At 47.3% G+C, this 13,319-nt stretch overlaps 2 protein-coding genes across 5 annotated transcripts; both read right to left on the bottom strand.

Moving 5' to 3' along the window:
* Positions 1-149: 149 nt before the first annotated feature.
* On the bottom strand, positions 150-2,532 carry LOC135625655 (probable methyltransferase At1g29790). Of its 4 annotated transcripts, XM_065130734.1 has the most exons (4): positions 2,197-2,532; positions 1,970-2,096; positions 1,809-1,884; positions 150-1,718 (listed from the first exon to the last, which is right to left on the bottom strand). In XM_065130734.1, the coding sequence occupies exon 4, from the start codon at positions 1,645-1,647 to the stop codon at positions 232-234; it is 1,416 nt and encodes a 471-aa protein (XP_064986806.1). In that variant the 5' UTR covers positions 1,648-1,718; positions 1,809-1,884; positions 1,970-2,096; positions 2,197-2,532; the 3' UTR covers positions 150-231. The 4 variants fall into 4 exon arrangements, with proteins under 4 accessions (XP_064986806.1, XP_064986803.1, XP_064986804.1 ...); XM_065130731.1 differs by having other exon boundaries at positions 1,970-2,532; XM_065130732.1 differs by having other exon boundaries at positions 1,809-2,096.
* A 3,069-nt stretch (positions 2,533-5,601) lies between these two features.
* LOC135625142 (leucine-rich repeat receptor-like serine/threonine-protein kinase RGI4) lies at positions 5,602-10,241 on the bottom strand. Its single transcript, XM_065129509.1, has 3 exons — positions 10,016-10,241; positions 6,974-9,921; positions 5,602-6,741 (listed from the first exon to the last, which is right to left on the bottom strand). Exons 2-3 carry the CDS (start codon positions 9,870-9,872, stop codon positions 6,260-6,262), a joined length of 3,381 nt encoding a protein of 1,126 aa, XP_064985581.1. The 5' UTR covers positions 9,873-9,921; positions 10,016-10,241; the 3' UTR covers positions 5,602-6,259.
* Positions 10,242-13,319: the final 3,078 nt, after the last annotated feature.

Below are 13,319 nucleotides of genomic sequence, written 5' to 3'. Positions count from 1 at the left end.
GCTTTAAATAAACGTTATCTTTGCCTTTAATGTATTAGAGAAACGATGGTAAAGTCTATTATGGATGCAACAAAGCTTACAAAGGCTGTTAATGCTAACACGACGATCGTGTGTTTGAGGTACTACTCAAGCGGATAAGAGATCAGAGATCGGAACTTCCGTTCAGCTGCATCATCCGGGAAACAGGGCGTTTAATGTCTGCTACTCGAGAAGCCACCTGTTTGATAAAGATCACAATGACCTGGGTGGCTTTTCTAACAAGGCAGAGAGATACACGTCGTCCTTGGACTTGAAGGAAACCACCCACTTGTGTTTCTTGTACCTGAACTGCAGGAACATGTACATGTAGTCATCCAGATCCTTCCTGTTGCAGAAGAACTTGTCCACCCACAACAGGCCTCCCGGTCTCAGCACCCGGTCCCAGTCGAACAACACGAAGTCCAACAACTGGAGGTCGATCCACCCATCAAGAAAGACGTTGGTATGTATCAAATCCAGCGTGTTGTCGAAGAAAGGCAGCCGCTGATTAAGTGTTGCGTACAGGGGGATTAAACCCCTAAGTGCAATCATCTCACTGAATGGCGCGCCCACATTCAAGGAAGCGGACACGATGGTTACGTTCCGCTCCCGCATCCTCGCTGCAAAACTCCCTGTTCCGATACTGATGTCGAGTCCGATCCTGATCTCCCCTGGCTTCACCGCAAGGACATCACCAATGAGGAAGTCTGCGAGCGAGGTGTTGGTGACCCACTTCAGCTTCTCCTTGTGGAGCTCGAAGCATCCAGTGCACTTGGAGAAGCCCCTTCTCGGATTCCTGCTCGATAAACACTTGAAGTCCCGGCAGTTGTAGTTACTCCACCTCACGTTGCGGTCATCTGGCATTGTCCACAGGGATTCGTTAATCGGAAGCGGCCTCTGATAGAGTCTCGATGCTCGAGCCAAGCACCGTCTCCGGGGGAGGGGGTCGCAGCCACCCAACATCAGCTTCTGCGCTAGATTCCAGTCGTCCCTGCAATAAGAGCCGATGTCATAATTCATGTACTCCTCTAGCTCCCGTCTCATCAGGACGCAAGCATGGCCGATCGTGTTGTAGGTCTTATTCGTGCCAAATACGCTCGCTTTCCCGTTCCGATTGCCCTTTCCCGTGATGTACTTGCGTGTCTCCTCCACCGTGAAGAAATTTATCAGAGGGTCCTCCATCGGGGACCCAGGAGCTCGAACAGCATCCGGCTGGGGAATGCGAATAAGCCTGAGCGCGACATGGGCACTGTAAAGCGGCTGGATCACCTCCTCTTCCAGGAACATCCTGAACTCAGTCCGAGAGATGGTTTTAGCTGCAGATCGGCCTTTGCTCTCATTGTCCAGCTTTTGAATGGTGGATTCAAGTTTGTCCTGAAGCTCTGAGAGCCGGATAAGGACCTCCTCCATCCGATCATTAAGGGCCTTGAGGTCGAAGTCAGAGTAGCCATCGTTGATGGTGTGGAATTTCTGACAGGACTCTCCATCAGTGCTGTGGAGTAAGTAGCCCACGGAGTAAAAGCGGTGGAGGCTGGCAATGCTGATTAGGATGACGAAGATGCCTAGGATGATCTGTAGAAGGGCCATAATTCTGGTGAAGTTGCACCTGGGAATGCATACCCTCTCCATCTTCCTCCCGACCGGAAGAAACAAACCGAATCTTAACTTCTTCCCGCCTCTGCACTGACTTGGGCTCGCTCCTGGCTCAAAGCCCAAAAATGCAAGGCTTGCGCAAGTTAGGTGTGCATCCACTTAAAAGAGCCGAGATTTTCTTGGTGATCGAACTCTACCTTGGAACGATATGTTTCAGATTTCCTGCGACTCGAAAGAAGAAAGAAAGAACCCACGAATCCAACAAGAGAGAAGCTGCAAATTTAGAGACTTTGTTAGAACAAGAACCTAGATAGTAAGTACAGGAAAATTTTCCTCAGGGAAAATATATGTCAATCACCACATTCTGACACCGAAAACTTGAGATATATGAAGAAAGCAAAAGTTGAGATTCTTGCGGCGAAAGAAAAAGCTGGTTTTCTTTCTGCCAACAAACGAGGAGCTACACTTGAGGAGGATGCAGGCAGCTGAAGAAAAGCAGGGATAGTGAGCGAGAAAATCTACCAGCGCAGCAAAACGAAAAGGAAGCTGATCAAATTAATCAGAAATAAGGAAGCACGCGAATACGAGAAACAAGGCCGAGGGTGCAAAACGAGTAAATAGAAGCGAGCACAGATGGATCACTCTCTCTCTCTCTGGGGATCCAGACCCCTGTTCTTATCAACCGACTTCCATCCCTCTGGCAGCGGGAGCGGAAGTAATATTAATCACATTCGGAGAGGGAAGAGACTGTGGGGAGGGGCGGTTGTCTGGATCTGGAAGATTAGTAGAGATACTGGGGTTTGGCAGGACGCATCGGGAGAGGGAAGAGACGGTGGGGAGGTGTTGGGGGTTGACTGCATCTGGAGGGTTACCAGAGGAGCTGGGGTTTGGCTGATCGCATGAACTTTGTGATTCCCAAAAGTATAGTCAACTTTCGTCTTCTCGAATCAAAAAAACAATAATAACGAAGCGGCGCGAAGGACGGCGGCGGAGGTGGCACGCCCCGTGAAGGGAACGGACGGGTGGATTTCCCGTATCTATGGGTGGGAGGTCAGCACAGAACAGATCTTACCCCACTTTATGTCTTTTCGATCCGGTTTCAATAATCGCTCGATGGCGCCGTCCCCATGTGGCAATCGTATCCAGCAATCGGAAAAGAGAGAGAAAATAAAACTAGGGGCCCAGACGTTACTTGCAGGTAAAGCTGCCGTATGTATGAATCGTCACTCCCCCGTTTACCCACGGTTGGGACCCACACTTCCCTCCGAAGAAGACTTTATACGTTCCTATTACGAGTATAATTCCTCTACTATTTATCTGATATTCAAACGCAAGACTTATTCGATTGTAAAAATTGCAAAGTCAATAAGCTAATATGCTAATAAAGGAAAGAAAGGGAGGGGAAAAAGAGAGGTGGGGTTGTTGGTTGTGGAGTTAACGATGTCATATGGCATTCAAATAATTTAAAAAATATTTGATAATGCCATCCTAATTTCATTGGTAATGATGAATAATTAATAATTTTATTTATATAGTATGATTAAAATAAGATATCATATTTTAAATTTTTATCATCACTATTAATAAAAGTATAATAAAAAATAGATAATCTTAAAACTAAAACATACTAACTTATTAAATAAAATGATAAAAATTTTCTTGTATATAATATTTTTGACACATATACATATTAAAAAATATATAAATATAACTTGTCTAAAATTTATATATATATATAATACCCACGTATCATTGTACATATGTGTATTGGCAAGAGCTTTCAAGTGCTCATTTCTCTACCCAATCACTTGGGTGAGATATTAATATTTTTATATATACAATAGAGTATATAGTAAGTAATTACTTAGTAAGTATAAATCTTTATAACTTTATTTAGGTAAATATGCATCATATATATATATATATAATCATTAATATAACACATAATAATAATATGACACATAATAATTAGCTTAATTGGATTCAAATCCTACCCACCACTACAAACGAGAAAGACAAAATAAGTGTTATAAAAAAATATCATTAACATCTTGGTAAGTCAAATATAATTCTAGTTTGTATGTTCGGGGATATCCGAAGTGTAATCGATATGAAAACTGAGGTCGAGAAGAGTTTCTCGACTTAATCTCTCTTACGCCGAAGTTAGTAATCCAGGATATGTGAGTATGATAATAAGTGTAAAAGGTGATCCTGATAACTATGCTAAAAGTAAGCATTTATACCTGATAGTAAAGGTGTGAAATGTTCTGCAAGGAGATAATATTTAAATACCTCCGACAACCTCCATTTATCATTTTTTGCACGTAGGCAATTGAATAAAGAGGGGGCAACCCACAATTGCCTACTTTGAACTCACATTCACATAGATAGACAAATGGGAGATAAATTCTGACCTCAAAGCTGACTGCTACATCGATAGTCACGTGTTGAATGGTCACTGGTCCCAAGATTTTTCCTATCATTTGTCTCCTTTCCGGAAGGCATACTTTGGAAGCTCCTTGGAGAGAGTCTTGAAGCATAGTATTTAGGTCATATGACATGTTGATTTTATACTCATTTAATTATTTTTTCAAGAGAGAGTTGAAGTTTTTAACCAACATATTTTAAGCACGCCCTAAGGGGGTCGAGACTGACTAAGCCTTAAATTTAGGTGAGATAAATTTAGGATAGCATAGCTTGCTGAATTCCATGATTGGGAACTAAAGTACTCCCTTGATTGATGGTATGATAGGCCTTAGATGCTTTTGAGATGTCAATACTACATTGAGTCATGAAGCCTCAATGGGTATTAGTAGAACCGGAGACTCTAGTTGGGCTAGTGATATCACTTATTATGCTAGTTGGGGTAAAAGTGGGGCAAAGTCTTATATCATCCCTATTAATGTTTGTACATATTGGGTGATGTTTAAAACACCTTGGTAGAGATGAGTAGATGGCTCGAGATCATCTTTAAGAGTGAAAGATATGAGTCATTTAATAGACGTCAATATATCATCAATGTCTGAGGTGGATGTGTTGATGTATGAAAATGATAGTTACGACCCTTGTTGAGTAAAAATATTGTAGCTTGAGAGCAAAGCTTCTTGTGTGTTTAATGAGATGATTAATGGGTGAGTATTCTTATGATATTGAGTCATTCTAGTACCAAAATATCATAGAAAAATATTATTGACATCCTGATCGGCTCGATATGATTCTGGCCCATCCGACCCCCCTTGTTGCCTGCTCGAGGTGTGGAGATCGGGAACATTTAACCCCCCCTTGGTGCTCGCTCGAGTCTTGAAGGTTGGACACCTCAATCCTTCCGGCCTAAGACATAAAGTTAGAGCACCCAACCCCCCGGGATATACTTAAAGTATGTTAGTCCAACACCCCAACTCTCTCTCAAAAAAGTAATTAAAGAAATATAAAATTAATATATCAAATGAGCCAGATATCGCACATTAAAACCCTCTCTACGCAACTCCCGAAGCACACCTTCGAGAGGAGTGAGGGTGGGTGGACATAATAGGAAAAGTATTGAGCCAAATGAGTATCTAACGTGTTGTTATTGATGTAATAACTCAATCAACCTCATGGTAAAATTTGTACGCTTTTTGTCTATATAGACATAAGTCCGAAGTAAACAATTGTAAACTATCTTCTCCCTTGTCAACCAAATGGAGATTGTTAGAAACAGTCAAGACTTCCGTAGAACATTTTATAAAATATTTTTTTTATTTTTTTATGTATAAAAACTTATGTTTATAATATAATTATTAAGAGATCACTTTTTATTATTTATTACTATACTCATGCTCGTCTATCTTGAAATTAAATTGAATGTGAAAAAGAAAACTCATTTCGATCTAGATCTTCATGTAAGCGAGGCAAAATCACATCAATTGACTAAGACAGGCAACACGCGTCCCTCGAAAGATAACACTTGTGAAGTTTCTATGACTTGTAATACGTTTTTTCATGGGATCGTCTGCAAATGATTTATTGATTTGTATTCGTATGGATAAATACATAAATAAATCTGTCCTGGTCGTAGGATTCGCGTACTGGTGGCACGACAAACTCATGAAGCCAAGCGGCTCGGCATAAAGGACCCACTAAGCACTAATTGCATCAGCCGATTTTGCCGCCGGAAGGCGAAAGTCAAGGCATGGGCGGGAAAGAAGCATCAGCCGCACCGGTCACAATTGCCGTTGTTCGGTCCGGCATATAAAACGTGTCCCATCCAATCAGCGCATTTTATAACCGGAGATTTGCCCATTCTTTCTTCTCTTCGCCGCTGCTCATCAACAACACGCCAGACATCTCGACAGGCTCAGCCAACCTTCCACGACTCCACTTGCGCCTTCGCCTTCCTTCCACACAACGGCAGCAGTGTTTCCAGCATCTCATCATCCAGGCGCCAGAAATTAATCAACCATTCCGTAATCGACAGCGACTACTCGTTGTGCGCCTTCGCTTCCCTTCCACAACGGCAGCAATGTTTCCAGCATCTCATCATCCAGGCGCCAGAAATTAATCAACCATTCCGTAATCGACAGCGACTACTCGTCGTGCGCCTTGCTTTCCTGTGCCCCACCGTCACCACCCCGGAGGCCTGCCGTTGTCCAAGGTGTGGACGTCACTGCTACAAGCAACTGTCGCTGCTGGCCGACGAGGTGAATGCGACCGAGCTGCGGACGGGGGGCGGAGAGGCAGGCGCCGGCGGTTCAGCCCGCTTTCTGACCTCTTCGCCTCCCCCGAAGGATCCATGCTTTCGGGCCTCAGCGGAGTTGTTGGAGTCGTCGTGGCCATGGATGCCGCGGAGGAGTGCGGCGACGGCTTTCATGGTGGGGCGGTCATCGGGGCGGGAGCTGGCGCAGAGGAGGGCGATGCCCAGGGCCTGGAGCATCTCCTGGAGCAACGGGTCGGTGTGCCCCTGAAGCCGGGGGTCCACAACTTCCGCAGGGTCCCGCTTCCACCTTAGGTGCTCCTGCACCCACTGTACCACGCTCTGCCCCTCCCCGAACGCCGGGTCTGCCGGCCGCCTCCCCGTTATCATCTCCAGCAACACCACCCCGAAGCTGTACACGTCGCTCTTCGTCGTGATCCTCGTCATGCACCCATACTCTGTGCAACGAAAATTCACCCATCGCCACGGTTAGGATGGATACCAACGTTCCGATGCTAAAACAAGAACCACTAAGCAAACAGAACAAATGAAACTACTTACGGTAGGTGAGGCACCATCTCACCCCACCCCACCGCATCCCAACGGCATTAGAAGACTGTTAAAGCTCCAAAATGCGTAACTAACTAAAATAAAAAGAAACAAAACGAAGTGAGAAGAGCTTAGGCTCACCGGGGGCAATGTAACCGTACGAACCAGCGAGGGAGGCCGGGACGGAATCGGCCCCTCCCGATCTCCTGTCTCCCGTCACTCGGGCGAGGCCGAAATCTGCAAGGCACGCTTCGTACCGCTCCCCTAGGAGGACGTTCTCTGTCTTCACATCGCCATGGATGATAGCCGGCACACAGTCGTCGTGGAGGTAGGCCAGCCCTTCCGCTATGCCGACGGCGATCCCCAGCCGCACATCCCACTCCACCGCCGCCGCCGCCATACCTCCGCCGTGTAGCAGCCCTCCCAGCGTGCCGTTGGGGAGGTAGTCATAGAAAAGCAGCCTAGTCCGACGATTGGCCGCCCAGCCCAGCAGCCGTACGATGTTCCGGTGTCTCACCCTCGCCAGAGCCCCGATTTCACACGCAAATGCCGTGGCCGCAGCGTCGTCGCCGGTGCGGAACTTCTTCACGGCGATCACCGCCCCCGTGGACGGGATCCTCGCACGGTACACCACACCGGACCATCCCCGGCCGATGACGTTCGCCGCCGTCAGGCTCCGGCCCACGTCGCCGACGCCGATCTCCATCTTCTGGTACATGGTCACCTCCCACGGCGGCAACATGTCGCCATCCTTCTCCTCGTCCTCGCGGCCGTCGCCGCGGCGCGCCATTCTTCGGCTAAGAAGAATGACGGCAGCCGTGGCGAAAAGGACGACCGCGACGGAGAGTATCACCGCCGTGACCACACGGCTGCCCCTCAGCTCCTTGATAGGGTCGCCGTAGTCGTAGACACCGGAGCAGCGGGCGACGCAGAGGGCGGGGTTGCCATCCAAATCACCGGTTGGGAGCTTGGAGAAGAAAGGACTGTCCGGAACGCGGCCGGAGAAGTTGTTGAAGGAGACATTGAGGGCGACGAGGTTTTGAAGGTTCGCCAGGGGCTGGAGATCGCCTGAGAGCCGGTTGTGCGAGATGTCGAGCACACCGAGCCTGACGAGCGCCGCGAACTCCGCCGGAATCTGGCCAGAAAGGTCGTTGCAGCTCAAGTTTACGGCGATCTCCAGCGCCGGTATCTTACCGATGCTCCCCGGAATCTGGCCCGAGAGCGCGTTATTGCTCAGATCCATTAGCTGGAGCCGCGAGCACGAGCCGATCCCCGGCGGGATCGGGCCTGAGATTCGGTTTCCCGCGAGAATAAGCTTCGTTAGAGAGGTCGGCAGCCCAATATCCGACGGAAGTATCCCGCCAATTAAATTACCGGAAAGGTCAATGTACTGCAACGAGAGGAGTCCCTCGAAGAGCCCATCCGGTAGGACACCGCCGATGTCGTTGTCGTGTAGATCCACGAAGGATAGATTGCGGCACCCGGCCATCGCCTCCGGGATGGCTGTTGTTAGCCGGTTCGAGCTCAGATCCAGGAAGCTGAGGTTCTTCAGCCCCCCGATCTCCGGTGGTATCCCTCCGGTGATGCGGTTCCCATTGGCCCGGAACCGGACCAGCGATGAGCAGTTGCCGATCTCCGAGGGTATCTCGCCGGACAAATCGTTGTCCAGGAGTAACAGCTTACTCAGGCTCTCAAGCCGGAAGATTCCCTTTGGGATGGAGCCGGTGAGGTTGTTCTGCGACAGATCGATCGCCTCGAGATTCGTGCACTCGCCCATCTCCGGTGGGATTTCCCCCGTGAGCTGGTTTGCCCAGAGGTAGAGCATCCGGAGATTGCGTAGCCGGCCAAGCTCCGCGGGTATCCCACCGGAGATCTTGTTGTTGTCGAGCTCGAGGTCGGACAGGTTCAGGCAGCCGGCAACCTCCAGCGGGATCGGGCCGGAGACCTGGTTCACGCTTAGCTGGAGCTCCCGGAGAGAAGTGAGGTTGCCGAGGGTGGCGGGGATCCTCCCCGTCAAGCTGTTCATCGAGAGGTCTACCACCTGGAGCTCGCTGCATCCGCCGAGCTCCTGCGGGATCACGCCGACTAAGTTGTTCTGCCAGAGCAACAGGCTCTGGAGCCTCTCGAGTTGGCCCAACTGCGGCGGTATGGAACCTGAGAGGGAATTCTCATAGAGATAAACGTTCTGGAGTTCCTTGCATTGGCCCAGCTCCGGCGGGATTGGTCCCGAGAGCAGCGCGGTGTAGATGGCCAGCGTCTGGAGATTCCTTAGGTGGCCCAGGGTTGGCGGCAACGGGCCTGAGATGCTGGTCTCGGCGAGGCCGAGCATGGCCAGGCTGGAGCAGTTGCCAATCTCTGATGGCAATGCACCTCGCAGGTTCTTGTTCCCACCAGCCCGGAACACCTCGAGGGTCGCGAGTTGCCCTATGCTCGGTGGGATCTCCCCCTCGAGCTGGTTGTCAAAGATAATAAGCCAGCGGAGCGCCGAAAGGTTGCCGATGGAATCCGGGATCGGCCCTTCAAGGCGGTTCGAGTTGAGATAAAGGCGCTCGAGGCGGCTCCCCGGCCGGCATAGGCCGTCGGGAATGGCGCCCGCGAGTCCATTATCGCTGAGATCCAGGTGGGTTAGCAGGGGGAGGTCTCCCAGCTGGGGCGGGATGGGGCCGGTCAGGTTGGTCCCCGAGAGGACGAGCATGGAGAGGGAGATCGCCAGCGCACTCAGATTGGTGGGCACGCCGCCCAGCAAGTCCACGTACTGCAAATTCAGCTCGACCACCCGCCCGCTGGCGTCGCAGGTGATGCCATACCACCGGCACGGATTTGGATCGTTGGGATTCCAGTCGGAGAGAACACCGATGTTTCTGGACGAGCCATTGCTGTGGTGGTTGTTACGATTCAAGCTCTGCTTCCAAGAGAGTAGGGCCTCGCCTTGAGGATCGATGGCGAGAGCGTCCCAGGATAGAAGAACCGGGGACAACAATAGCTGGAAGAAGAGGAAGCAGCAACAGACCCTCCATGCGCTTACTCCTCCGGCAGGCATTACTATATGTGTACTGCCTCTCTCTATTCACTGTTGCTCTCGATGTTTCCTGGTCGAAGGCGAGTGTCAGAGGTGTGGAGGGAGGGAAGACGAGGAGGTGTAGTAGTACTAGTAGAGCAAAAGGAGAGGGGAGGGGGGCCGACCATGGCTTATCAGCATAATTTAGAGGATTACTGCAGCTTTATATGTGAGTTGATCAGAAGACCCAGAATCTCCGGATCCAAGACAACCAGCTGGGCCATGACACCGGTGCAGCAGATGAGGGATGGAATTTGGAGGGATAGAAAGATGGGTGTTCTTGAATCTGTTTATTGCCTGGTGATGTTGGGAGGAAGATGAAGATGAAGATGAAGATGAAGATGAAGATGAAGATGAAGATGAAGAGGAGAGAGAGTAGTGGTAGTTGGAGGGGCAGCTCTAGTACTGAAACGGAGAGAGAGATGGGTGGGGACGATCGATGAGGGTTGTGCGATTTTTTTCTTAATCAGTTATGGAGCAATCAACTTTATCTTTATGATACGGAGAGGCCACCAAGTGAGTAACATGGCCTCCACGTTTCGAAACCAAACACTGGGTAGGTAACTTGTGGGAAAGGTTTGGCTTGTCAGAGAAAGCGAAAAAGAAAGAACACAATGAGAGCCAGAAGGGGGGCCATAGTAGCCGGTGGCCAGTGATCTCAACAGCAAGAAGATTCCATCAGTTTGGCATAAGGATATAGAGAAAGTCGAGGATTTTCGTCCATTATTTACCGCTAAGAAATCCAAGCCGCATTTAAATGAACGTTACAAATATCATTAATATCTTAATTAATTCGCTATGGTCGGAAATCGCATAAAAATATGGAGAATATTTTCGATAAAAAAAATATTATGAGGTAACTCGTGGATCGGAGATAACTTTGAGGATAATATTGTAAGATTATATTATCCTATTTAATTAAGTAAGATATATTATAGATATTATTAGATTTTGATATATTATAGATATTATTTAATTCTGATTATGGTAATTAGCCAATAGAAAAGAAGTCAATGTTAAAGTATGATTCATTAGGAGATAAAAGAAACTCTCTTAATAACTTATCCTAGACTTCTGCTCTCGCCTACATATAGAAATGACCTCTAGCGGTGCATCTGAGTAGTATCTCAGCAATTGAGATGTTAAGATTTTTCTCTCAATCTTCCTTTTTCTAATCTCTTAATCCATCAATCTAAGTGGTTACATGAAAAGATGGGAAGAGAGGACTTCTGAACAATAAGAAAAGTATGCAGGTCCAATTTATTTGATATCAATCTTGGCATAAAAGTTTTTTCTATACCATAATTATAGATTTTATACTAACAGATATGTCTCGAAGGTAATTTTAAAATGACTCGAAAGTGAATCTAAGATGGATCCAAAATGATTCCGATGTGATAATATTATGTTTTTTAAATTGTTTGAAAAGAATTTTTCAATCTAATCCTTTCGACGTTCAAATTAACAAAATTAAAATTTTTAAATATGAGTTATAGAAAATTTATACTGTTTGAGAAGAGAAAAAAAATTTATGATTATTATTTTTATCATAAAAAAAGATTATTTATGATTATTTATCTATTATGATTCTTCATATACGAAAGAAAGACTATATGATGATTGCATGTTTGATAAATTTTCTACCAATGTCCATCTGAATCTATCTTTTCTATATGGCGATCAACTACTACCCACCCATCTTCTTCTGTTACTTGTGGTACCTGTACTTTCCAGATAACACTACAAATTTGTTCACTGTTTTTGCAGTCTGCATCATACTTTCTCTTTTTTTTTTTTTCCTTTCAGCGTAGTACCAAAAGATGAGAGGATAGAAGCAGGAAAAAAAAAAGTAGATGAAAACCAATGATATAGTATCTACTCACAGCTGGACTTTGATCATATGTTTCGTGCAAGAAAGGATGCAGATAATCCAATCTTGCAAGAGTCGGTATGATCTCTGAACGCTCACCTTTTCCGACAATTAATCCAAGACAAAATGCAACATGCAAACTTTAGCTTTCAAACGTACAAATACATACATCCTAAAAATTTCAGGTTCGATTCGATATTCTAACACCTTTACCGATCCCATTCAGCAACCATCGACCAAAAGGTTTCAGCAAAGGTAGGAGGACACCATCCATCAATGTGCATGCCCATCACAAATAGCTTTCTGCAGGCTACATACGCACGGCGGCACCTCGCAGGGCTCCAAAACTATGGTGGAGTTCATCCGATACCCCATCCATACATGGCAGATATGTTTTGATTAGTCTACGGGCATCGGACATCGATGGATGCGTAAAGACTGTACTCGAGTGTCCAGTTGCTCAATTAATGAACACGTACGATCTGCTGCCACAAATGAACTTAAGCGGAGGAACGCGTGTATCCTTCCAAACAGAGGACTGGAATCAGGAATTCGAAAAATCTTGCGATGACGATGACCATTATGATCAGAATAATAGTAGTCGTCGAGAGGGGCCCTCCCTACTGGCGGTGTTATGGATGCAAAGAAGAAGGGGAATCTAGGCACGTGGGAGGGGAGTGGCCTGAGCGTGAAGTGAGACAGAGATAGAGATGGTGGAGTGATCATGGAGGTCACAGTCCGCTGTATCTTAATCATCAGGTTTCTTAGGCTAATTAATTGGGTTGCGGGACAAGGTGAGGCGTAGAAGCCAGATGCGGCCATGGCCTCGGACAGCCAGCTAGCGGTGGGGGAACTTGTGTGGAGGGAGTGAGGGAGAGAGTGCCACCTCCTGTCGTCCACGAAAAAAGAGAGCAGAGGAATCGACTCTGGCCGATGGACCCGAGGACATGATTGGTAGGAGACAGGAGGAGGAGGGTGGAGGGGACTCTGCCGGGCTTCTGGGCCCCGTTTGGTTCACGGCAATCGAGCCCACAGAAGAATAAAGACGATCGAAATTCCTGGTGTCGGATCATCCTGAGGTCCACTCGGACCCCCACAAATTATGATGGCGGCCACTTGAGAATTTACTATGCTCGGAGCGTGGCATGCCGGGTCAAAGATTCTATCTCTACGTGGCTACTGGATGTCAACTGATTCGAATACACGGATTCAGATTCTATGCAAGACTAGGATAGGCCAACACTAGTGTATTTACACACCCTTAATGCGACAACACTAGCAATCCTTCCCTCTGGGAACGTACACTGGATCGAAACCCAAACAAAACCATCTCTGATCAATGCTTGTGGCGAGAGACACAAAAGCTTGGTATTCTCGTACGATCAATGAATGCTCTTCTCTTCGACTTGGTTCTTACTCGAACCAAGGAATAAAGAAGCAATGAATGGTTTGTGCCTAACCAAACAGTAGAAGCTCGCTCATCCATTGGTTCGCATCATACCTCAACTAAAGCGTTTACCGACCAACAAGTCGGATTCGGGGTTTTCTTATTATAGTTG

Source organism: Musa acuminata, chromosome BXJ2-10 (assembly GCF_036884655.1).
Source record: "Musa acuminata AAA Group cultivar baxijiao chromosome BXJ2-10, Cavendish_Baxijiao_AAA, whole genome shotgun sequence".
In the NCBI taxonomy this organism is placed as follows: domain Eukaryota; kingdom Viridiplantae; phylum Streptophyta; class Magnoliopsida; order Zingiberales; family Musaceae; genus Musa; species Musa acuminata.
The sequence above is the reverse complement of the archived record's forward strand: the minus strand, read 5'-3'. Positions and strand labels throughout refer to the sequence as shown.

Excerpts from the sequence above, each read along its gene's own strand:
- LOC135625655 (XM_065130731.1), bottom strand. The coding sequence starts at position 1,647 with ATGGAGAGGGTATGCATTCCCAGGTGCAACTTCACCAGAATTATGGCC.
- LOC135625142 (XM_065129509.1), bottom strand. The coding sequence starts at position 9,872 with ATGCCTGCCGGAGGAGTAAGCGCATGGAGGGTCTGTTGCTGCTTCCTC. Across the intron at positions 6,742-6,973 it reads GTACGGTTACATTGCCCCCG|AGTATGGGTGCATGACGAGG; the intron begins GTGAGCCTAAGC and ends TTCGTTGCACAG.